Below are 26,631 nucleotides of genomic sequence, written 5' to 3'. Positions count from 1 at the left end.
CAACTCCCAACTTTTTTTTTTTTTAAAGTGTTTTTAAATCCACAGAAAAACTAGAAGAGCAATATGGTAAAAACTGATATACCCTTTATCCAAATTCAGCAGTTTTAACAACTTTCCCTTAATTTGCTCACTTTCTTTCCTATGAACTACTTGAAAGTAAGTTACAGACATCATGACTTTCATCCGTCAACTTTCATTTCCTAAGTCTGTTACACACAATACAGTTCCACATCTAAAATAATGAATAATTTTGTGATACTATATTGTAATTATACAGTTCATATTAAATTACTTAATAGTCCCAGAAATCTTTCTTAACAGTTTTTCTTTTCATTTTTCTCCAGATTCAGTCAGGGCCCATGAATTACATTGGTCATTTGTCTTACTGACATAGAGCAGGTGTCTCACTGCCTTTCCTTTTCCCTACATTTGGTGGGGTGGGACAGGAGTCTTATTTGTAGAATATCTCATTTTTTGAATTTGTCTTTTTTTTTCATTGTCATAAGGTTCAGAAAATAGGGTAATTGTTTTGTTTTATGTTTCTGGACAGTATTACATAGGTAAAGTGAACTCCTTGCAGTGTTACATCAGTAGGTACCGGTTTTTCTGGTATGGAAAACTTGGCTAAGGTGCTATTTACCAGGTCTCTGGTTATAAAGTTTCATTTTTCCTTCATTTGAATTAGTGGTAATCTTTACAGTGAGAATTTGATGCTGAGAATGCTTTGTTCCTCATTAACCATTTACCCAAAGGACTTAGCCTTTTATGATCTTTCAGAAAAGGGTTACTTCTAACAATATTAATGTAAACTCATTTTCAGGGATTTTTGCTGGCACTTGTATTAATTTTCTAAGAAGTTAGTCTTATTTTAGCATATTTACATATTTAGTAGACCATTTTAAAAATAGACTAGTTTTTTTTCCTTTCTTGTAGGACCATAGATCGTTCTGTTTTTAAACCAATTGTTCAGATAGCAGTGATTGAAAATTCTGAATCACTGGATTGTCAGTTATTGGCAGTCACACATGCAGGTATGTTGTTTAATTTGTATGTTTACTGTTGCTTTTAGAAGTTGATAATCTTCAAATTTGGAAATTTATATTAGAAATGTGTTTTTACTTCTGTATTAATTATCAAGCTATATGAATGAGTCATAAATTAAGAATTTTGAAAATTGGAAGATTTTCTTGGTTCTTTCTCCTCATTTTCTAGATGTAAAATCTATAAAAATCTAGGCCTGAAAAGGAGAGTGGTTAATCAGTGACAGAGCCTGAACAGGAACAAGGACTCCTTTGGCTTAAAGTTGCAGATTCTTTCTACTAAAATGTGTTGATTTCACCTATCATTTCTAAATGACACATTCTTAGAAATCTCCTTCAGGTAATATTACACATGAGGACTTTAGATCAGTCAGGAAATGTGTGACTTTAACAGGTGTCTGAAGTTACCCTGTAAAATTACTTCAATAACACATATACCTCAGGATTTTAATTTTCTGTTAACTGATGTATAATTTTACTCCAACATTAGGTATAAGGTTATATTTCAGCACTTGTCCATTCAGACAGCCATTAGCACGACCTAACACATTGACACTGGTTCATGTTCGCTTACCTCCTGGATTCTCAGCATCTTCAACAGTGGAAAAGCCTTCAAAAGTACATAAAGCACTTTACAGTAAAGGTAAATTTTGAAATACTATCAGAGTTAAGATTGAGTTTTTTAAAGTATTAAAATTAGAATGTCTTTTGAACCATTTGAAAATAACAAATTTTCCAATAAAATTTAGAATGTCTTAGTTTCTTTACATTAATTATGGTTTTATAACCTGCAACCCCAGTGGACTTAAGACTGATGTCACTAAAGTCAGTATAAAGGGAAGAAGTTAGTGGGCTGGAATTGAGCACAAGCACTGTAAATTTCAAAATTAAACTGTCCTCTTATAACTAGTATTGCTAAGATGATGCTTTTATAGTCTGTTTATATCTGCCATTCCACTAGTTTAACTTAATCATTTTTATTCATGATGGGTTTGGGATAACCAGTACATTAAATTCCATTTCATTGACTATTATATACCAATGAGTGAAAATTACAACATTTTTTATGTACTAAATATGCTTTTTTAAAGTTAATAATTAAATTCATAAGCCCATTGATTATGAACTATATCCTAACTTTGGAAATTTTAAGATGTTAGGATGCCTGGGTAGTTCAGTTGGTTGAGCATCTGACTCTTTTTTTTTTTTTTTAATGTTTTTTTTTAATGTCTTTTTTTATTTATTTCTAGGAGAGAGAGAGAGACAGCGTGAGCAGGGGAGGGTCAAAGAGAGAGGGAGTCACAGACTGAAACAGTCTCCAGGCTCTGAGCTGGCAGTCAGCACAGAGGCTGACGCGGGGCTCGAACCCACGAACCGCGAGATCATGACCCAAGCGAAAGTCGGACTCTTAACCGACTAAGCCACCCAGGCGCCCCTGAGCATCTGACTCTTAATATCAACTCAGATCATGGTATCACAGTCATAAGATCATACCCTACATCAGGCTCTGCACTGAGCATGGAGGAGTCTCTCCCTCTTTCTCTCTGCCCCTCTCCCATTTGTGCTCTCTCTCAAAATAAATAAATAAACGTATTTTTAAAACAGAAAATTTAAGGGGCATCTGGGTGGCTCAGTCGGTTGAGCGCCTGACTTTGGCTAAGGTCATGATCTCACAGTTCATGGGTCAAGCCTCACATCAGGCTCTGCGAACAGCTTGAAGCCTGTAGCCTGCTTTGGATTCTTATCTCCCTCTCTCTGCCCCTCCCCTGCTCACACTCTGTGTCTCTCTCTGTCTCTCAAAAATAAATAAACATTAAAAAATAATAGAATAATGGGAATCTACTCCCAAAACCAAGAGCGCACTACTGTATATGCTGTATATTAGCTAACTTGACAATGAATTGTATTCAGGGAAAAAAAAACAGAAATTTTAAGATATAAAAAAAATAAGTTTACACAAGAGAAGTGAAGTATAAGATATGGAACACTTAATGATCCTACCCTACCGATAATTGTATGTCCTTTTAAGGGATTAATTTTTTCTTATTTTGTAACCTGTTTACTAATAACAGTGCATGTTATATGTATTAATATTAGTAATTAATATTACTAATTAAGATAATTAAGGATGCATATTATTTGGCATGCTATAAGATTTTGTGTATTAAACTTTTAGGTATTCTACTGATGGCAGCCTCGGAAAATGAAGATAATGACATTTTGTGGTGTGTTAACCATGATACATTTCCTTTCCAAAAGCCAATGATGGAAACTCAGGTAACTTATCCTGAGAATCTTAAAGAACTTTTTAATTTTAAGTGAAGAATAAAATTTTAAGAATACTTACGTTGTATTTATTTTGAATAATCATATATGATTAAAAATGGAAAATAAGTACATTCTTTTAATTGTTATTCCTCTCTGAGGTTGGAAGTCATTAACAGTAATTGTTAAAAATATATTTTAACATTGGAACCCTTTTAGAAAGTTTTTCGCACCTGGTTGGCTCAGTCAGTTAAGCGTCCGACTTCAGCTCAGGTCATGACCTCGCTATTCGTGAGTTCGAGTGCTGCATCGGTCTCTGTGCTGACAGCTCAGAGCCTGGAGCCTGCTCCGGATTCTGTGTCGCCCTCTCACTGCTCCTCCCCAACTTGTGCTCTGTCTCTCTTTCTCAAAAATCAATAAACATTTAAAAAAAAAAAAGTTTTTCAGGGCGCCTGGGTGGCTTAGTCGGTTAAGCGTCCAACTTTCGCTTAGGTCATGATCTCGCGGTTCGTGGGTTCGAGTCCCGCGTCGGGCTCTGTGCTGACTGACAGCTCAGAGCCTGGAGCCTGTTTCAGATTCTGTGTTTCCCTCTCTCTCTGATCCTCTCCTGGTCACACTCTCTCTCTCTCTCTCTCTCTCCTAGAAATAAATAAAAATATTTAAAAAAAAAAAAAAGTTTTTCATAGTGTACCCAAAAATGCATGTATCTTTTCTGAAATGACTTCTGTCCCATTTAGATATATTGGGTTTTTAGTTATTTAATTATGAGGCCACCCACTGTAGTTATGACTTAGAATTTTATCTTAATGGTGTCTTTAATTTATAGTTCTGTCTAAATTTTTAAAAAATGTTTTTTATTATAGAAATTTCCAAGCATGCACAAGAATAGAATGATAAATTGAATGCCCGTAATTAAAGAGTTACCAACCCTTTCGCATTTTGTTTCATATCTCTTCCCTGCATATACAAACGTACACACACAAACACATGGTTGTGTTTTAAAAGCAGATTATCACCACATATTCCATGAAGTCGATGTGGAGTTCCTAGGTAAGGTTTGCAGCCCCGGCCTGCCCTGCCCCAGTCCCACACCTAGGCTGCTCATCTCAGCCCTTAGCATAGAAGGAGCTAAGGAGAGGCCAGTACCATCAACAGTATGGCTAGGGGAGCCATCTCTGCTCCTTCCCATTGGTATTCCCTGTCTCCCCCCATCTATTTCTCCTAAATGCCCTCGCATAGCCCATGCTTCCTGCCCCCTGAGGATGCTGATCAAACCAAATAAATATACTCTCTTTAGAATCGTCTCTTTAAAGGCATTTTGGTTCCAGCTGCCACTGACTGCTCCCTGGTTATTCTCACATTTAAGCCCTTTTAGTAATGGGAGCAGGAAAAGGTATGTAGGTGAGAGGAAGAAGAAAGCATCCCAGGGATGAAGGCATGGTTTAAATGGGCTCTTCCAAGTTTCTGATATGGCCCAAGGAGCCGGGGTAGGGGTAGAAGGTAGGTGTCGAGGCAAGAAGCATTTTTCTCAAAAAATTTTTTTTTCATTCTTAAACTTTGCTGAGCACTGACTATGTGTTCATGCTGTGGTAGACTGTGAGGATTCAGAACTCAATAAGATATGAACCCTGTCCTCATGGAAGCACAGTATTAGGGAATACAGGTTTGAATTCTGGCTCCATTTCCTTAAAGCCATGGCTCAAAGGGTTTAATGTATCTCTGGCCCCCAATTACCTTGTTTGTAATAGTTATAAGAATACCCACCTCTGTGGGTTTGTTCATATGTGTAGAGCACTCAACATACTGCCTGGTATATAGGAAGCAATAAATGATCAAAATGACAACTTACTTTTTTAAGCAAATACTGTGCATCATATTCTATGATTTGTATAATCTTGTTACAAATACAAACTTTTTAAAAGAAAAACAGCTACCAAATAATCTATTTTTTTAAATGAAGTTTATTTATTTTTGAGAGAGAGAGAGAGAGGAAAGAGAGAATCCCATGCTGGCTCCACTCCATGACCACAAGATCACGATCTGAGCCGAAATCAAGAGTCAGACACAACCAACTGAGCCACCCAGGCACCCCGATTTACTGTTACTCATAAAATTTTACCTCTGCCTTGTAGTATAAAAAATTATTGTCATAGAAGATGGCCTTATTAAAGGAATAGACAGTAGAGCATTAAATAGAAACTTGAGAATGTTCACATTCATGGGTTATTAATTTATGAAATTCTGCATTTCCTTAGAGATTAGACCTATATGTTTTTCCTTTTTAGAAGGTTTTGCTTTATGTTACCTAAATAACAGCTATAAAAAGTTTATTTCTTTTGTATAGATGACAACCCGTGTTGATGGTCATTCATGGGCTCTCTCTGCAATAGATGAATTGAAAGTAGATAAAATAATTACACCCTTAAATAAGGATCATATTCCAATAACTGACTCACCAGTTGTGGTACAGCAGCACATGTTGCCTCCAAAGAAATTTGTTCTCCTCTCAGCACAGGTATGTACATGGTCTCTTAAGGTGGAGACAAAAAAGAAGCAATGTTTAATGTTAGGTGTTCTGCAGTACATGCTTAATAGAGTCATTTGCTTAAGTGTCTCAATAATTTTTACTCTTAAAGTTATTCTTAAGGAATAATTTGTAAGTACCAAAAATGCAACAAAAAGAATTTGCTGTTTATAAAGTGTTGTATGTTTTCTGAAGCAGCACTTCTGGCAGTGTTCAGCAGCATCAAATAAAATAACCTAAGTATTGGTTTTTTGAATAATAACGTATTAACAAAATTTTAATGGCGTAACAAGGAGTATGCAGAGTAAAATCTCCCTTCCAGTTGAGATCCCTTCCCTACAGACCCATGTATGTCATCAGCATCTGTGTATCCTTCCAGAGGTGCAGATATGCAAACCATAAAATAATGGTTACGTATTCTTTACACTGTTTTATGCTTTGCTTTTTATATTTCAAATATATATTTTAGAGATCTTTCTATATCATCATATGAAGAACTTTCTCATTTTATGTTTGAAAGATTTTCTTTTATATGGTTGTACCATATGTAACGAGGCCCCTATTAATGGATTATATTTTGCTGTTTGTAATGCTACAATCTTGTGCATGTATTATTTTCTGTTTGTATGAATAGAGCTGTAGCACCGCCTCTGCTGGGTCAAAGAATATGTTTTTCTCTAATTTTGATATATGTTGCCAGATTCCTGCAGGTATGCGTATATTCAGTATTGATGAATATTGAGTGCCTATTTCCTTACATCTTGTCCAACTATCATATCTCTTTTTATTAAGAGTAAGATGGACAGTCTTTTCAAGTGCTTATTTTTCTGTAAACTGTTGATTCCTATTTTATTGAATTGTCTGTTTCTTTTTGATTTAGAGAAGCTCTTTATCAACAAGGAAACGTTTTATAATTTTAGTGTCATATTTTTCCTGGTTTGTCATTTTATTTTGTTTATTGAGATTTTTCCCCTATGGATAAAGTATATAAGTAGTCAAAATTTTCTTTTATCTTTGGGATTTATGAAATTAGTAAAAACGAAACAACAGAAACTTCCTCATTCGGGGGTTTATAAAAAGTTCCCCACAGTTTATTTTAGTACAGTTTTGTCATTTAAATCTTTGATCTGTTTGGAATTTGTCTTGGTATATGATTAAGAATCCAGCGATTGTTTTCTAAATGGATTTACTTATGCCAACATGATTAATGGATAATCTAACTTTAATCCTCTGTTTTGAGGGACAACTTAAATTTATTCTAAATTCAAGTATTTACTTGAACCTATATCAGAACTTTCTAAATTTAATAAGAAAGCACTGACCTCCACCAAAAAATAAATCCCAAATTAATTATAAAAAGGTTCTGACTCTTGTAGATACAACATTTTATAAACCTGTGTTTTATGCATGGTAATAGTACATGCCCTGTGAATATATTTTGTGTCTTACAGAACACTGTTATCTTATTTAGTCTTCTTTATGGATACATAGATTTAGTATAGTTTGAGAATTGAAAGGTAGATGTTCCTTTTGACCAGTTTGCTTTGTATTCTTGAAGGGTTTTATTTGTTTTATTGATTTTATTAAATAAAATACCAGGGTCAGTTGATCCAGCCATGCCTGATAAATCTATTATTTATGTATTTATGTTTTGTTTTTTTTTTTAACTTCTTAGGGGAGTCTTATGTTTCATAAACTTAGACCTGTGGATCAACTGAGGCACCTACTTGTGAGTAATGTAGGTGGAGATGGAGAAGAAATTGAAAGATTCTTTAAATTACATCAGGTAATTATTTGTATTTTTTTTTAAATATGTTTTAAACAATGAAAGAATGGGAGTCATAGCTCAATTTTATCTAAGTTAGGAATCAAAATACTATAATTAACAGGTAATCTTAGGGGCACCTGGGTGACTCAGTCATTTGAGTGTCTGACTTCGGCTTAGGTCATGATCTCACAGTTCATGGGTTCGAGCCCCACATTGGACTCTGTGTTGACACTGCAGAGCCTGGAGCCTATTTCAAATTCTATGTCTCCCTCTCTCTCTGCCCCTCCCCGACTCATGCTGTGTTTCTGTCTCAGTAATAATAAACATTAAAAAAAAAAATAAACAGGTAATCTTAACAGGTTTCCTTTCTTTAGTCACTAAAGAAGTTACTAACAAGTAAAGCTTATGCAGTAAACTCGGATTTTTCATTTGTTATTATTGATAAGCACTTAAAGTATACTAGTAAGAGACTGATATTCAAGTTATGTGATAAATGCATTTTTATTAAAAACACATTTATGGACAACTCTCTCTCTCTCTCTTTTTTTTTTTTTTTTAATTTTTGCCAGTGACCTGAGGAAAAAATTGAGGGCAGTAGTGATAGGGGCATTAGTATTTCAAAGCTACAGCTGTAATTGAGAAGGTGAAACTCAGAAAGCTTAAGATCAAGAATATCAAATCAAAGTTAAATACAGAGACACTGAATTCCAATCACCAGCTCCAAAACAGGGTAGAGTACTTGAATTCTGTGGGCTTCAGTTTCTTCATGTGTAAAATATGCATTATAGGTGTGCCTGTGTGGTTCAGTCAGTTAGCTTCCAACCCTTGGTTTCAGTTCAGGTCATGATCTTACAGTTTGTGAGTTGAAGCCCCATATGGGCCCATATGTGCTGACAGTGCGGAGCCTGCTTGAGATTATCTCTCTTTCTCTCTCTCTCTGCCCTTCTCACACACGCACGCACTCTCTCTTTCTCTTGCTCAAATAAACAAACAAAAAAACATGCATTACAATAGTATATGATGTGGGGATTGATATATGCTATCCTCTTAAAATAGTACCTGACACATGACAGGTACTCAATAAATGTTAACTACTGTTGTTATTTTCTAAAAGGTAAAAAAGATTGAGAGAGGGGCACCTGGGTGGCTCAGTCAGTTAAACGTCCAGCTTTGGCTCAGGTCATGATCTCACAGTTTGTGGGTTTGAGCCCCGCGTTGGGCACTGTGCTGACAGCTAGCTCAGAGCCTGGAGCCTGCTTCAGATTCTGTATCTCCCTCTCTCTCTGACCCTCCGCTGTTCACTGTGTCTCTCTCTCAGAAATAAATAAAAAACATTTAAAAAAATTTTTTTAAATAAAAATTAAAAAAAGATCCTGAGAGCAAAAAATTAGGGGAATAAACTATAAACTAAAATAGAATCTAGATAAAAAGAAAAACCGAGCACCCTTTAATGATAGTGCCTATGGTAAACTTCCTCCTCTTTCATACTATCTGATCTCATTCACTTAGCAAATATATATTAAGCACTTGCTCTGTGCTAGGCACAGATTTAAACATTGGGTACAGCAATAACCAAAACTTCTTTATAAATATTTATGTTTGGGGCGCCTGGGTAACTCGGTTGAATGTCCAAATCTGGAGTTTTCCTCAGGTCATGATCTCTCAGTTCTTGAGATCGAGCCCCACATCGGACTCTCCGCTGACAGCACGAAGCATGCTTGGGATTCTCTCTCTCTCTCTCTCTCTCTCTCTCTCTCTCTCTGCTCTTCCCCTGTTCACACACTCTTATCTTTCAAAATAAACATTTAAAATAAAATATAATAAATAAATGTTTATGTTTAAGAGAAGGCAAGATACTCTTTTTTTCTTTTCTTTTCTTTCTTTTTTTTTTTTTTTAAACAGGAAGACCAGGCTTGTGCAACTTGCCTTATCCTTGCTTGTTCCACTGCTGCTTGTGATAGAGAAGTATCTGCATGGGCTACTCGGGCTTTCTTCAGGTATATATCCATTTTCTTTTATTCTTGGCCACTTTTTTAAGTGGTTGCATTGGCCAACATGATGGTTTAAGGGCTTGCCAAACAGTTGAGGAATGATATAGCCAAGTTACTAAAATTCTTTTGCAAAAGGTTGAAATCTGGAAAGATTATATGCTATCAGAATTTGCTAGATTAGCGCAATGTATGAATTGTTACCCTTGCTCTAGGTAACTTCTTCTGTCTAGTATTCTTTCTTCACCTCTTTCTACTCCAGTTATTATATCTTTTGTATTTCCTAAAACACTAGAGTGACTCTGCTTTTTTTGTATCAGTGGCATTGAGGGATTCTGAATCACTTTAAGGAAACTTGGTATCAAAGAGATCTTTTTATTTGGAAAGTATTTAGCTAAAGATAAGAATTTGAAGTCTGATTTGTTTAAAACAGTTTTTCCAGTGCTGTCTGACCATAATCTGGTATGAAAATTACAGTGCCATATACTCTAAGTAAATTCTGGGTATTAGTGACCCTTCTTAGAAATTGCTAGAGTCCCTTATAATTTTTTCTGGTAGAGATTCAAATCAACATTTATTAACTAAGTATTCTAAATCTACGCTTATATATAAGCACTGTGAATACAATACATTAAAGCCTCTAATGTTTAAAGCTTTATTTGGGAGCTATGCAGGACTTGAAACAATTCCAGCTTTTAAGGTGGATAAGTTCGCTGAATAAGATCAGCCTCTCTTGTCATAAAAACAGGTATGGCGGTGAAGCACAGATGAGATTTCCAACCACTCTCCCTGCTCCAAGTAATGTGGGTCCCATCTTGGGGTCTCCTGTCTACGCTAGTGAGTATGAAACATTGAAATGAGACTATTCCTAATAGTTTGAATTTTAGAAACTATACAGCATATTTTAATAACAAATCTTTTCATTATATTTGGTTTACTGCTATGGTTTTATTGGGTGAATAGTTCTATAGATGTCTGACTCTTGAAAGTGATGATATGGTAATACCGAGTTCTTTATGTTGGAGAACAAAATAACACGTAACCAGTAGTATTTACAGAACTCGTTTGTTATTCAAAAAGAAGGAGGAATGATTTAATAATGAGTAAACTCCCACCTCAGTGTTTTCCAAAGTGGAGATAGTTAGAAACTTCCTGGGAAATAAGAGGAGACCCTAAATCTTGAATATGTCATGGATGGTGCCACTCCTGACTCATGCTTAGAAACAGCTTATCTAATTTAATCAGATTTAAAAGATTGGGAAATTATTTTATAAATTTTTATATTCTTCTTTTCTTTTTAGGTTCTCCTATTCCTAGTAGTAGTCCATACCCAAGTCCATCATTTTTGGGAACACCATCTCAAGGTATCTATTTTCTTTATTTTATAATACTGTTATTATCCTTAATGCCTAATGAGAGAAAGATTAAGTTGCCCTGTTCTCTTAAAAAATATCATAATTTGGTACAACTCACATCCAAGCAAGTATTGACATTTGCCTATGAAGGCCTTTCCATAGGAGCACCTTTACCAGTGTGCCTGGAAAGCTCTTTATCTGGGTACTAGGATTTAATTAGCAGCCATGTAATCTGTATAATTAGCTCTATTTGATTCCCAACATTAAGGAGTAGTGATGGCAAGCTTTCTTTCCTTTTATCCTGCAGGCTGACACTTGAAAGCCTCCCTGGGAACACCCATCCAAGTCTGAGTCTCTTCTTTTCAGGGAAAACCAAATTCAGTATCTGTTTATTCTAGTATTTTTGTAAATATTCTTACCTTTGGGTCTAGACACACAGGCTTGGGTTATTGAGAATTCTGAATGTTTAAGGTTAAATTTAAAGGCTTGTCTTTATTGTGTGCATTCAAGGTGTACACCCTCCTGCCATGTCAACACCACTGTGTGCTTCAGGAAACCCAGCAACTCAGGCCACAAGTATGAGTTGTGTGGCTGCACCAGAGATCGTGTACTCTGGAAAACACAATGGTATTTGTATTTACTTTTCTCGAATCATGGGGTAAGTTTTCTATGGAATAACCCAACTATTGCTCACCTTCTCCAATTTTGTATGAATATTTTTAACTCTAAATTTGGGATATCATCTTATTCTATTAAATTTACTTATGTTTTATTTCATTTGTTCATTATAAGACTATTCTATTGCTTAGCTTTTTTTTTTTTATCATCTAACCACCTATATCTGTTGCTGTGCTTTACATATATGTATACACATACATATTAATATGTAGTGTTCCAAACCACCCCATAACCCAGTGACATGTGTCTGCAAGTCAACTAGGCAGTTCTGGTCTTGGCTAGGCTCACTCATTTATATGCAGTCAGCCATGAGGTTGAAGAGAGGGCTACCAGTCTTGTCTGCATTCTCACATGTTTAGGGTCATGTTTGTATGGTGGTCTAGAATGGTATCTGCTGGGACAGGTAGGTTGTTATTCACATGGTCTCATCCTCCAGCAGGTTAGCCGGGGTTTATTTACTTGGTGGTAGCAAAGTCCCATCAAGATGGTAGAAATTTGCAAAATCTCTTGATACCTAGATACAGAGTTGGCTTTACCATTACTTTCATTCACTGGACCAGGGGAACATCTCTAGGCCAACCTAGATTCAAAAATAGGATCTAGGGGTGCCTGGGTGGCTCAGTTGGTTGAGCATCCAACTCCTGATTTCAGCTCAGGTAATGATCTTACAGTTTATGAATTCAAGCCCCATTATCAGGCTCTGTGCTGATGGTACAGAGCCTGCTTGGGATTCTCTCTCTCCCTTTCTCTCCACCTCTCCCCTGCTTGTGCGCGTGCTCTCACGCTCACTCACTCCCTCTCTCTCTCTCTGTCTCCCTCTCTCTTTCTTTCCCTCTCTCTCTCTCAAAATTAAAAAAAAAAGAGTCCATTAAAAAATGGGAAATAGATTCCTCATTATGAGAGACACATCTAACATGTTAAGGATATATATAAGGAGGAACAACAAATTACAGCCATTTTTGCAATTAGTCTATCATATCACCTCGTTAATTGTCCTGTGTGCTATATATTTGTCTTAGATTTGAGATGGATGCTTTAATTTGAATCATTTGCTCAAAATATAAAACACTGCAGCACTCCTTTATAAATTCGTTTTTGCATTATAAGCTTTCTTGTTTAAAATTCACTGTCCATCGTGTTTTGATTTTTCTTCAACAGTATTCTATGAAATAATTTAGATATGTCAGGCTTAGACATTTTCTTCTTTTCCATTCTTTTGGATAACTTCATGAAATGTTATGTGAAATCATTGCTGTACTTTAACAAATACACAGAAAGGAATTTACTACATATTGTAATCATTTTTTTATAAATTTTTTTTATTTCAGAAATATCTGGGATGCTAGTTTAGTTGTGGAGAGAGTATTCAAGAGTGGCAGCAGAGAGATCACTGCAGTAAGTGTGTTGTATAATAGTATTCCATTGTTGCTGTGTAATCAGTTTATGGTATTAATTGGATAAATAGATTGTTTCACATTTCTTGATGTTGTAAAAAGATGCAGTGGTCATTCTTTTATGTACACGTTGTATGCATGTTCAATAACCTTTCCTTACCCAGGTTTGTCACTTACAAAATGATGAGTAATTTTCTTAACTTTCATAATTCAGTCTGATACTTCACTAGAAAATGAGAATAGTAAAATATCTCTTAAGGTTCTTGTGAGGGTTAAACAGAATAAATCCTAGTACTTAATATTACTCAAAGCTGCTATTTAGTATTTTGCTTATATGCCCCCCAAAAGCTCCACAGACCCAGTTCTAATTTCCATGTGTTGGTATACTTTGTAGAGTGCTTAAAAAAAAAGATTCTTTAGGGGCGCCTGGGTGGCTTAGTCGGTTAAGCGTCTGACTTTCGCTTGGGTCATGATCTCGCAGTTCCTGGGTTCGAGCCCCGCGTTGGGCTCTGTGCTGACTGCCAGCTCAGAGCCTGGAGCCTGTTTCAGTCTGTGACTCCCTCTCTCTCTGACCCTCCCCTGCTCACGCTGTCTCTCTCTTTCTCTCCTAGAAATAAATAAAACATTTAAAAAAAAAAAAAGATTCTTTAAAACTTTGTATTAACATAAATTCAGTTAGTAAAATTCTTTTAACCTGAAGTAGGAATGTAGTTTAAGCCTTTTTTTCTTTTTAAAATGGTAAAATATCAAATATCTTTTCAATTCTGATAATCTTTTAAAAGTCCACGTTTCTAAGAATTAGAATGTATTTAGGTAACATAGTATATGATTTCATTTATCTGAAGTTCAAGAACAGGCAAAGCTAATGTGTGGTGATAAGAGTCGTTACCTGGAATATGGAATAACTAATGACTAGGAAGGAGCATTAGAGAGCTTCTTGGATATTGGAAATATTTTATATTGTGTTCTGGGCAGTGACTATATTAAAAACATAAAAAGCTATTAATTCGTTTAAGCTCTGCTAATTTTGCTGTCTGTAAATTATACCTAAATCAAATCAGAGGACAGGAGGGATGTGAGTATCTAGCCCTTTATTTTGTCAAGCATGAATTGATAAATAATTATGTTTATGAAGATAGGATACTTCAAAATTGAAAGTTTACATTCAGTTCCAGATATAAAGAGTATGTGTTTTATCTATATACTTTTTCAGTGTTTTAAAACTTTGGAAAACACTTTTTTTCCCTTATAGATTGAAAGTAGCGTTCCCTCCCAGCTGCTGGAGTCAGTGTTACAAGAACTAAAAGGTTTGCAAGAATTTCTAGACAGAAACTCTCAATTTGCAGGAGGACCATTAGGAAATCCAAAGTAAGAATAAATAAGACTTATTTACCCATTTTTCCCTTTTTTCTCTGAGATATAATTTACGTGTTATAAAATTCATTCTTTTAAATGTTCTCAGTATATTTGAGGCTATGCAATTATCACTACTATCTAATTCCAGAACATTTTCATGACACCAAAAAGAAACTCTTAACCCATTAGCAGTCACTCCCTATCTTAGGCTGCAGTAACAAAAATACCATAGAATGGCTTAAATAACAATCATTTATTTCTCATAGTTCTGGGGGCTAGAAGTCTGAGATCACAATGGATTGGGTTCTGGTGAGGACTCTTCTCCTGGTTTACAGATGGCTGTTTTCTTTCTGTGTCCTCACATCGCAGAGAGAAAACTAGGTAACAGGTTCTCTGGTCTGCTTTTCTAAGGGTGCTAATGTCATCATGGGGGCTTCACTGTTGTTACCCCATCTAAACCTAATTACCTCCAAAAGGCCCCATGTCCTAATGCCATCATATAGGAATATGGTGAGACACTCAGGGCATAGCTCTCCCCATCCCTAGCAACCACTAATCTGTCTCTCTGTGTCTGCCATATTCTTGGCTTTTTATAAAAATGGAAATGTGTGGCCTTTTGTTTCTGGCTTCTTTCCTTTAGTATATTTTCGAGGTTCACATGTTTTAGTGTGTATCAGTACTTTTCGTTTCATTTTGTTTTATCATCAGACAATGCTCATTTGGGTTGTATAGTTTTTTGGGTGTTATGAATAATGGTCATGTGAACAAACCTGTAAAAATTTTTGTGTGGACGTGTTTAGGATGAACTTGTTTTTAATTATAAAAATGGTTTTTTTTGTAAAAATTTCATTTCATTGACCAGAAAATTTATGATCTGAAGTATAACATAAAATATCTAAATATCATAAAATATCTAAATATGCATTTCTTTATTTTTTTTAGCATTTTATACTTTTTTGTGTGTGTTTATTTATTTTTTTTTTTTTACAAATAGTTTATTGTCAAATTAGTTTCCACATAACACTCAGTGCTCATCCCCAAAGTGCCCTCCTCCATGCCCATCCCCCTCTCCCTCCCACATCCATCAGTCCTCAGTTTTTGTCAGCATTCAAGAGTCTCTCATGGTTTGCCTCTCTCCCTTTCCCCCACCATTTCCGCCCTTCTTCTCCCGGTTGGTCCTCCGTCAAGTTCCTCCTAATCCTCCTATACGTGCAAACATGATATTTGTCCTTCTCTGCCTGACTTATTTCGCTCAGCATAACACCCTCAAGGTCCATCCATGTTGCTACACATGGCCAGATTTCATTGTTTCTCATTGCCATGTAGTATTCCATGGTATAGATAAACCACATCTTCTTGATCCATTCATCTGTTGATGGACACTTAGGCTCTTTCCATGTTTTAGCTATTGTAGAGTGCTGCTATGAACATTGGGGTACATGTGCTCCTGCGCCTCAGCATTTCTGTATCCCTTGGGTAAATTCCTAGCAGTGCTATTGCTGGGTCCTAGCGGAGTTCTATTGTTAGTTTCCTGAGGAACCTCCACACTGTTTTCCAGAGGGGCTGTACCAGTTTACATTCCCACCAACAGTGTAGGAGGGTGCCCGTTTCTCCACATCCTCGCCAGCATCTAGAGTTCTCTGATTTGCTCTAAATATGCATTTCTTTAAAATGATATTGCAAATATAGCACTTTCACAGGTCCTCCCCCAGACAGTGGGGCCCGGATTTGGTAGCTGGTGCTGAAAGAAAACCCCTGATTGCATCCTTGCCCTGGTACTATGCCAGTGGCAGCTGTCACTCAGTGGGACAGAGAGACTGTTCTGTGACATCATATTCAACATTGTACCCTTTCTCCTGCTTCTCTAACCTTAGGTCTTCTCCCTAAATAAATAAAAATAGATAAATAAATCTGCAAATAGAGTCTAGGTAGGCATACTTTTATGAAACATTGTATACACTTAGTATATCTTTTAGAACATTCCAAATCAGTGGAGTAAATTATTTTTATATTGGCTGCATATTTTTCCATTATTTATAGGTGTTTGTGTACTTATTCAGTAATCTTCAGATGAATTTTTTGGCAAGTAGAATTTCAGGGTGTGAGGGCTTTTTAAAATATTGGTATGTAGTATTTGTCTTGTGAGAAAATTATACCAATTTTAATTTGAGCCTTTAGAACACTTTAAAGTATATCCTTATTTTTTTTTTTTTTTTTTTTTTAATATTTATTCCTTTTTGAGAGAGGAAGAGAGCACAAGCAGGGGAGAGGCCAGGGGTAGGGGATGGTCAGGTAAAGAGGATCCAAAGCAGGCTCTGCAGTGTCAACAACACAGAGCCCAATCTGGGACTTGAGCACATGAGATCCTGAGCTGAGCTACCCAGGTGCCCGTACGGTATATTTTGACATATAAATTGATTTCTTCCCCCTTTTGTTAACTCAGTTAAGAGTCTTTATCTTTTAATTAGACAATTTAACTTCTTTCTCTGTTGTTGGGATTAATTAAATGTTTGATCTTATTCTCACATCCTGAATTTGTGCTTTTGTTGTTTACTGTTTATTTTTCTTTCCTTCCCCATCCCCTTATTTTACTGGATGATCAGACCTCTCCTTGCCCCAAACACAGACTTAGAAATTTTATATATGATTTTCTTTCTCTAGTAATTAAATTCTGAAAAATACACGTCTGTCAGCATTAATAATTGGACAGAAGCTATTAATTTTTCTTTTTTCCCCTGCCCTCCACCACTATCCTTCCTAGAAATTATATGGAATTTTAGTTGTAAGGTGTTTTCTTTGGTGGTGGTGGTGTTTGTTTTTTCACATTATGTTCTTCTATTAATCCTTAGTTTATTGAATTTTACAGTTATAACTGCAAATGTCTATTAATTTTATACCCTGATACTTTACTAATTTCTCTTTAGTAGTTTTCTCATTGGGTTTTTTTGATTTTTTTTTTTTTTTATTTTTTAAAAATATGTAATCCTGTTATCTGCAAATAGAGATAGTTTTACCTTTTTACTCTCTGTTGCTTTCTCTTGCCTGCCTAAGTTAGTATCTCCAACACAGTGTTAAACAGTAGTGGACATATAGTGGGCCTCCAGATCTTATTCCTGACTTTAGTGTGGGAAAGCTTATAATGTTTCCTCATTAAAGAAGATGCCTACGTAGATTACAATTTATCATGCTTAGAAAGTATTCATCTCTTTCTGTTTTATTGAGTATTCGTATAAAGTGAGTATTGGAGTCTGTCACGTGTCTGCATCTTGCAGAGATGATTGTATTTTTTTCCTTATTAACAAATTTCCTAATTTCAACCAATTCCCTTCATGTTGCAACATTAGTCTCCCTGAGTATTTTTTTTTTCCTTACAACTTTTCAAAGCCATGTGATGATTTTTTTTTTTTTTTTACAAATAGTTTATTGTCAAATTAGTTTCCACATAACACTCAGTGCTCATCCCCATAAGTGTCCTCCTCTATGGCCATCCCCCCCTCCCCATCATCCATCAGTCCTCAGTTTTTGTCAGCATTCAAGAGTCTCTCTCCCTGAGTATTTTTTAATAGCTTCTGAAGATGTAATTTACATGCCACAAAATTCACTTATTTTAAATGTTCGGTTCAGCAACTTTTAGTAAATACATAGAATTGTGCAACTATCATCACAACCCATTTTTAGAACAATTCCTTCAACCCAAAGACATTTCTCTTGTCCGTTTGCAGTCATTTCCACCTCTTAGCCCCAGGTATTAATCTACCCTATCTCTGTAGTTTTCCCTATTCTTGACAGGTCATATAAATGGAAGTATATAATTTGTGGTCTTTAGAATCTAGATTTTTTTGCTTAGCATATTTTGAGGTTCATGTTCAAGGTCTGTGTTGCAACATAAATCAGTACTTCACCCCTTTTTATTGCCTAATGGGTGTGGAATTGTAAGGTCATAGTCATTTTTTTTTTCAGATCATCATGTACTGTTTGTTCAATTTTCTTCCTAAATTTTAATATTGCAGAGGAAAAGTGCATTACCTTTCTGATTCTCTTTTCTCTGTAAATGGCTTGTGTTTACCATTTTTTATGCTTTCTATCTTTATTTCTGAAAATGTAACAATTTTACCATAACATCTTTACTATATCTTTCTTCAGTGAATATTGAGAACTAAACTTTTTCAGTGAGCATTTAGAACTAGACTTTTAAGCCTTGGTGAATTTTACATTAGTATTTTTTAATGTACTATCCAATCATTTCCCTTCTCTTTAAAAAATCTATCTACTGTCCTAAATCTAGCCTCTGTTTCTTCCCTTTTCTTCCATAATTTCCTTCCTTCCTTTTGTTGTAGTGGTGGTCATTCTGTAGAGTACAGAATTCCTAGAGTTGATGTTCTCCATCATTAATTATATTTTATTTATTTTAAAAATTTAATATGTACTTTTGGGAGAGAGAGCATGAACAGGAGAAGGGAAGAGAGAGAGAGATACAGAATTAGAGCCTGATGTGGGGCTCAAAGCCACAAACTGTGAGATCATAACCTGACCTGAAGTCAGATACTTAACTGACTGAGCCACCCAGGTGCCCCATCAATCATTATTTATATTTTAAAAAGCATCTGTTCAGTTTCTCTGATAAATTTTTTTTTCTGTCCATTATATTTTTAATTCTAAGAGCTCTTTTTTTCTCCTTTTTTCATGGCAATTAGCACTTGAAATGTGAATCCCAATTTTCACTAAGAATACAATGGATTTGTTTTTCAAGTTTTTTCATATTTCTTACACTAGTTATTTCACTGGGGGCTCTTGGTTTCAACTGCCTAACATAGTCTGTCTTTTCCAAACTAATAAATATATTTGTTCTATTTGGTGTTATTTTTCTGACAATATTTAGAAATTAAGGTATATGCTGATTAGTATAGGTAACCAGTATAGATCTACTCAGCAGTTGCGGTCAGTGTTCAGTAGCCGACCATCGTGTGAGAAAAACTCCTATGACACTTCCATGGTTAGTTTTGCCCCAGAATGTGATAAGAATATGGTAGGAAACTGAAATTAGGTCAAGTGATAGATTTCCCCTCAGCATGCCAGACAGACTAGTGAAGCTGAGGTTTCAGTGTCAGCCCCCCACATTGTTTAATGTACTATCATTTGGCTTTGGAGGAAATCTGAGCTTGGATGTTGGGACCAACCAGATGAGATGCGATGTTCATTTAGTTTACTTTTTGCCAGCTGGGCCTCTCCAACCCTTAGTAATTGGATCTTAGCGTTCCCAGTTAGAGCTTAAAGTTGCCAGTGGATTGAAAGAAGGACCTATATTAGCAGTGGGATACTCCAGTTGATTACCCTGCTATGTTAATCCCATGTAATCTGCCTGCTCCCCCTTCCTCCTGTTTCTTATAACAACCTGGATTTTGCTAAGGAGCAGTATAACCAGCAACAGTGGCAGCCTACTGTAGTCCTCTGCCAAGCCTCTACCATCTTGTTTGTGAGCAGTTTACCCTCGCGTAAAAGTAAGATACGTGATTACGCTCTGCCCAGTGAGCCTGCATGGTAGAGGAGATAACACATGCTGAACTGATGTCCTGTTCAATAATTGTTTTTTTTTTTTAATTTTTTTGGTTTTTTATTTGTTTTTGAGACACAGAGATTCAGAGCACGAGTGGGGGAGGGCCAGAGAGAGGGGGACAGAGAATCTGAAACAGGCTCCAGGCTCTGAGCTTTCAGCACAGAACCTGATGTGGAGCTCGAACCCACGAACCATGAGATCATGACCTGAGCCGAAGTCGGACACTTAACCGACTGAGCCACCCAGGCGCCCCTCAATAATTGTTTTAAATCCTCCCTTCAGTTGTTTGGTTATCCTGATGTTCATTTTGTTCAGAAAGTCTGGATAAATGGTTACTTCTTTCTCTTTATTTGCCAAATTTATCAGAATGAAATGGTTTCTAGCAGCCTTCAGAGATGAGCAATGTTTTGGTTTTAAGGTACATAGTAAAATCCACCCTTTTTCTGTGTGCATTCTTACAAGTTTTGATAGATGCGTAGCGTCATGGAACTATCACCGCAGCCAAGATACAGAACAGTTCCATCCTGCCCCCAAATTCTTTGTGCTGTCTCTTGTACTCATACCCTCTTATTACCCGTAAGCCTGGCCACCACTGAGCTCTTCTTTACCCCTTATTTTGCCTTTTCTAGTGTGTCTCTAGTGTGTTTTCTAGTGTGTCTCTGTAGCCAGAGATTCATCCATGTTGTTGCATATATCAGTCCTCTGGCGAATGTCCATCTTGTTTGTTTCAGCAAGTAATCTACCTACTTAGGTTCAGACCACAGGTTCTGTCTTCCATTCTGTGGGCACCAATTTCAGTATCAGCTTAGTTTTCAAAGCTGCTTTTGTGCTCTTTAGGTCTGTCCTGCACATGAGGCCTCTGTACTCATTCTGGGACTTGTGCGGTAGTTTTATATTTCAGTTCAGTTCTTAGAGTCTTTGCTGTGCTTCTTTGAGTATGTTCCATATATATATAGCTTCAGGGGTGAGCCCGGAAGTTGTTTTGATCATACACAAACTTAGGGGATCTCCATTCTAGCTCCTTCTTGTTCTGATTTCCCTCACATTCTCTAGCTCCCAGGAGCTCCTTTTAATGGTCCTCTGGATAGAAAGCTAGTGTTTCCTTTCATTTTTCACTCCCAGTTTTATGCAAATAGTGGTACCTTTGGGACAAAGTATCAAGAGAAAATAACTGATTTGCTTCAAACTTTTGGGACCACAAGCCCCTTTTCTCAGTTTCTCTGTCCCAGAGTTTCTCAGCCTCAGCACTCTAGTAGACATTGGGGACTGGGTAATTCTTCATTGAGGGGGCTCTCTTGTGCATTATAGGATGTTTATGAGCATCCTTGGCCTCTGTCTACTAGATATCCAGTAGCCCTTCCCAATTTTGAAGGTTAGAATGTCTCCAGACATTGCTGATTGTTCCCTGGGAGATTCACTGTCCATACAGTTTTTGTTTTGTTTTGTTTTGTCCATACAGTTTTGAAACTCAGTTCACCTTTGTACAAAGCCTAAATGTAAATAAAGGAGTAGGAGAAAAATCCCAGTATGAATAGGTTGTCATATGAGTTTTGGTTTCACAGCTCAGTCTGTTTAACTGACTTCTCAGAGCTCTCAGTGAGTAGTTGCTCTTTGTATTCCCTCTGGGATTTTCAGTTTTGTAGTATGAAAGAGGCTGTAGCAGGCTTACTCCATCTAGGCTAGGGCCATCAGTCAAGGTTTTTGTTATTACTATTACGAATACTTGGTTTTAAATGTATTTAGTGTGTTTCATTCACTGCGGATTGTTTTTGTAATGTAAGATGTCCCAGAGTTTTGCCTCTTCAGTCTACTTGAGTCATTTTGACAGTTTTCTTTGTTGGCTTCCTTGTTTCATAATATGACAAGATGTTCTAGGTTCATTTGGTACAGTTACTGCCCTCCACCTGGTATCAGCCATTTCTTCAGGGAGCCCTGATTTCTTTTGGTAGGAAAGGGTATTAAGGATTATAGCTAAGAGGTATTCGTTGCTACTAGTCATGCTGTATGCTGTTTTGTCTATATTTTCTATTAAAATTGTGAGTTTGTATTGTTGTGAAAGATTACAGGGTTTTTGCTTCATTTCTTTTATTTTTGTATTGTTTTTTTCCCTAAAAGTCTTGTTTTCTATTAACATTGACATCACTCATCTGCTTCATCCTACATTATACCTAGTTTCAATAGTCATATACTTTTCAAGTTAAAATTGTAATCTATTACTCTATCAGTTGTCAAACAAAATTTTCTCCTGAAAGTTCATCATTCTTTTCTTCACATTAACTGAAGTTGCATGAAAAGCTGAAGTATCAGGGGTCGCCTGGATGGCTCAGTCAGTTGGATGTCCGACTTCGGCTCAGGTCATGACCTCACGGTTCGTGGGTTCGAGCCCTGCGTCGGGCTCTGTGCTGACAGCTCAGAGCCTGGAGTCTGCTTCCGATTCTGTGTCTCCTTCTCTCTCTGCCCCTCCCACACTCAGGCTCTGTCTCTCTCTCTCTCTCTCTCTCAGAATAATAAAAATTTAAAAAAGAGCTGAAGTATCAGATTCTTCACAAATCGAGCCCCAAATGCTCTTATTTGCTCATAAGTGGCTGGTAATACCTTAAAGTAGGTTCTTTGTTTTTTATTTTTGTCCTTATGTTTTTTCATCTGTAAAATGAGATTCTTACTAATACTTACCTTATAGAATTGGGATTATTAAATTAAATTGTTGGTGGAGGCAAAAAAGTGTTCAATAAAAGGAAGCTTATTGTTTATTATGCATCTATTCTCATTGAAACTTTAAGCATCTCAGAGATTAAAATGCTTCAGTTTCAGATCATTATCATTGATTTGCCAGTGACTATTTCACTGTTCTACAGAGGGAAAGAATATTTACAGTGTATTCCAGTTCATTCATGTGAAATAATCAGAACAAACTTAGAGACAGAAGGTAAGTTAGCGGTTACTTAGAGTAGGAATAGGAGAGATGGGGATTGACTCCTAATAGGAAGTGAGTGAAAATGTTCTAAAATTAGATTGTGGTGACAGTTGCACAACTCTATGGATATATTTTGAAAAACAAAACTGTCTTCTTTACATTGTTTAATTATATAGTGTATGAATTGCATCTCAGTAAAGCTGTTGAAAACACAAAGTCTGGAATTTCTATTTCAGTACAACCGCCAAAGTACAGCAGAGGCTGCTAGGATTCATGCGTCCCGAAAATGGAAATAGCCAGCAAATGCAACAGGAGCTGCAGAGGAAGTTTCATGGTAAGTTATTCCTTCTGATCAGTTAACCGTACGTGCCCCCAATAAGGAGTTCTAGTCAGTGAATAGAAAACAGTGGACATCTCTCAATAAGATCCAGTTTTTTGGTAATGCAGATATTTTTTATTAAAATAACATCAGTGTGGTTGGGAAAAGTGGGACAATATGGATCTCTTGTATTTCCATAACTCTCAACCCATTAATTTTTTTCCTTTCCTTTACTAATAAACATGGTACATACCTTCATTTAATGAGTTTTTTATTGTAAAATAGACCTAATGTAAAATTTACTGTCTTAACTTTTTAAATGTGCAGTGGCATTCAGTACATTCACATGGTTGTGCAAATGTCACCACTATTCATCTCCAGAATTTTTTCCATCCTTCTATGCTAGAACTCTGAACTCAGGAAACAATTTCCCTTTCCCCTGCCCCTAACAGCCATCATGTTTGTTTGTTTGTTTGTTCTCTCTGAATTTGACTACCTTATACACCTCCTATAAGTGGAATTATACAGTGACCAGCTTTGCAGCTGGCTTATTTCAGCTAGCATAATGTCTTCAGAGTTCATCCGTGCTGTAGCATGTGTCAGAATTTCCTTTCTTTTTAAGACTGAATGTTACTCCGTTGTATGTCTATATAGGTTTCCTCTGCTATCTGAAAGTAGAGTGTTCCTGTGAAACCTTTCATAAGCCAAATGGCATAAAATGAAGAAGCATTTACCATTAACTTATCGGGAAAAGTTTTTGAGCATTCCCATACACAAAAAATAACCTTTCTTAGGCAAAATTTCTGTTCCTTAAGACACGTTTTTTGTTTTAAGTTTACATATTTCATCTCCACACCCATCATGGGGCGCAGACTCATGACCCCAAAATCAAGAGTGTCAGGCTTTTCTGATTGAGCCAGCCAGGCGCCCCACTTGAGGACACATTTAGAGATAAAACACAGATGCCCATAGCACATTTCAAAGCTATGGATGGCAGCTTAGTGCTGAGATGTGCATGTGGTTTCTGGGGAAGGTGATTGGAGAGGTGCATGCTGCCTCTATAATGGCTCGCTGCAAAACAAACACTGAAATCCTGTTTTGGAGAGTTTTTTCATGAAAGCAAAAATCCTCTTTGAATTTCTTTCAGTTAACCAAATGAGGTAGTAATGTAGGTCTTTCATAGAAGCAAAGTGATGTAACACGAACTTTCAAAAAGCAAAGGAAACCTGTACCACATTTTGTTTATCCATTCATCCGTTGGTGGTGGACATTGGGTTGCTTGCATCTCTGAAGTATTGTGAATAATTCTGCTATGAATGTGGGATACAAATAGAAATTGTCAATTCTTTTCAGTTCTTGTTATAAACTCAGATATGAAATAGCTGGATCATATGGTATTCTGTTTTTACCTTTTGAGGAACCACAATACTGTTTTCCATGCACCACTTTACACTTCTACTCTGAGTGCACAAAGTATTTCAATTTCTTCACATCTTGATTAGTAACACACATTTTTATGGAGTTGAAAATGTAAATCGAACTTTTTTTTGTCTATTATAAATAGTAACAATAAGGAAAGAGCAAGGGAATGGAAGACTTCTTATAATTGTCAATTATTCCAGAAATAAATTAGAATAATTATAAATAATTTTGTAAATTATAAGTAAAATTGTTTAAATTTGGACTGCCATTCAGTTTTTTTAATCTTCTGTTGTTTGAGCTGCTTATTCTGACTGATAGAACTTTGCTAATTAAGACTCAGCCATTTACTTTTGTCCCTACTAAATCTGTTTCCTGTTTACTATTTTGTATATGCCTTTTTCATTATTGCTATTGTTATTTCACTAAGGCATTCAGCCTGACAATACCAAGCACTGATAAGGGTTTAAACAAAAGGGAGGATTCAGATTGCTAGAGTGTACACTGAAATGACTGTTCGGAGATCATTTTGATCATACCCTGTAAAAGCTGAAAATGTACACATATATATGTATTCGTGTATATATGAATACATATATGAATACATGTGTGTATATATATATATATATATATATATTCAAAGCCAGCAGTTTCACTTCCAAGGATACATCATAAAGCAGTCGTTATCAGACTTTTTTCCCACATAGTAAGAAATAATTTTACATTATGACCCTGATATTTGAAAGCATACATACACAAATGAAACAAAATTGAAGGAAATAACTACCTGTTTTATAGTCTAATATTTCTTTCCTTTTTTATTTTCTCCTTTTTTTTAACCCTATTTCCTTTTTAAGAGAAAAGCAGTCATGACTGACTGATTTCATGGCTTACCAGTTAATCTTTTTTGTGTGTGTGTGTATGAGCGTTATTTTTTCTTTTTTTCTTTTTTTTTTCTTTTTTTAGGATTTTTTATTTCTGAGAGAGAGAGAGAGGCAGCATGAGCAGGGGAAGGTCAGAGAGAGAGGGAGTCACAGAATCTGAAGCAGGCTCCAGGCTCTGAGCTAGCTGTCAGCACAGAGCCCGTCGGGGGGCTTGAACCCACGAACCGCGAGATTATGACCTGAGCTGAAGTCGGACGCTTAACCGACTGAGCCACCCAGGCACCCCTATTTTTTAAATTTTAGTTAACGTACAGTGCAATATTGGTTTCAGGCTCACCAGTTTTTTGTTTTTTGCAGTTTATCTTAATCTAGGGTTTAAAGTACATAGTCCTAAAGAAATCTGACTTTTCTTTAAGACCTTTCTTAATTAAGCATATTTATTGCATTATTGTTTTAGTAGCAAAGCATGGAATATAAATATCCTTCAGGTGGAAAATGGACCTAACTCTGGTATACTTACATGATGGAACATCTAGTAATAACTAGATTTACATTTATTAATATAGATAGCCTGTGAACATATAATTGGGTGGAAGAAGCAACAGTGTAAATTGTTTATAAACTGCAGTGTTTTTGTTTATGTGTACATACACACACACACAGAAGCACATATACATAGTGACACAGTAAAAGCATGAATTCAACAAGTCATGATCATGGGTGCTTAAGGGAAGGGAGGAGAACAATGAGGATTTCACCTTTAACTGTAGTGTTTTTATTGATGTTAAAGTTTTGCCTTACTTTAAAACAACATATGTCATTTTTTTAAAACTTCATTAGTTGTGTTTTGTAATTAGAGGCTCAGCTGAGTGAAAAGGTTTCACTTCAGGCAATCCAGCAGTTGGTTCGAAAATCATACCAGGCTCTGGCTTTATGGAAACTTCTTTGTGAACATCAGTTCACTGTCATTGTAGGAGAACTTCAGAAGGTAGGATTTTTTTTTCCCCCTTAGGCTCATACTGTGAATACTGTGCTTAATAGTTTGTTTTATTTTAAGTGAGCTTTAATCTTACACTTGGGTTTGGGAGGGGGTTATTTTGGGAAGTATTTAGGTTATGATGATGTTAGTGTGTTATAGGAAGATTACACTAAAGCATGAAAACTTGCGTGATC

At 36.1% G+C, this 26,631-nt stretch overlaps 1 protein-coding gene and 1 non-coding gene across 2 annotated transcripts in view; both read left to right on the top strand.

The window, feature by feature from the left end:
- The window catches only part of NUP155 (nucleoporin 155), a 69,346-nt gene that overhangs the window by 19,666 nt on the left and 23,049 nt on the right, over nucleotides 1-26,631 (top strand). The window contains exons 10-22 of the mRNA XM_039250521.1: nucleotides 934-1,031; nucleotides 1,531-1,683; nucleotides 3,217-3,317; nucleotides 5,650-5,820; nucleotides 7,505-7,615; nucleotides 9,500-9,594; nucleotides 10,334-10,422; nucleotides 10,887-10,949; nucleotides 11,451-11,598; nucleotides 12,947-13,013; nucleotides 14,265-14,380; nucleotides 23,073-23,170; nucleotides 26,316-26,446. Coding sequence (XP_039106452.1) covers nucleotides 934-1,031; nucleotides 1,531-1,683; nucleotides 3,217-3,317; nucleotides 5,650-5,820; nucleotides 7,505-7,615; nucleotides 9,500-9,594; nucleotides 10,334-10,422; nucleotides 10,887-10,949; nucleotides 11,451-11,598; nucleotides 12,947-13,013; nucleotides 14,265-14,380; nucleotides 23,073-23,170; nucleotides 26,316-26,446 — 1,441 coding nt within the window. The remainder of the gene's footprint in view (nucleotides 1-933; nucleotides 1,032-1,530; nucleotides 1,684-3,216; nucleotides 3,318-5,649; nucleotides 5,821-7,504; nucleotides 7,616-9,499; nucleotides 9,595-10,333; nucleotides 10,423-10,886; nucleotides 10,950-11,450; nucleotides 11,599-12,946; nucleotides 13,014-14,264; nucleotides 14,381-23,072; nucleotides 23,171-26,315; nucleotides 26,447-26,631) is intronic.
- LOC120244169 lies at nucleotides 16,054-16,182 on the top strand. Its single transcript, XR_005531482.1, has one exon. It is a non-coding gene; the product is annotated as a small nucleolar RNA SNORA30/SNORA37 family (small nucleolar RNA).

This window comes from Hyaena hyaena, unplaced genomic scaffold (genome assembly GCF_003009895.1).
Source record: "Hyaena hyaena isolate Hyena2069 unplaced genomic scaffold, ASM300989v1 scaffold_372, whole genome shotgun sequence".
NCBI lineage: Eukaryota > Metazoa > Chordata > Mammalia > Carnivora > Hyaenidae > Hyaena > Hyaena hyaena.
This window is presented reverse-complemented; position numbering and strand designations above follow the sequence as displayed.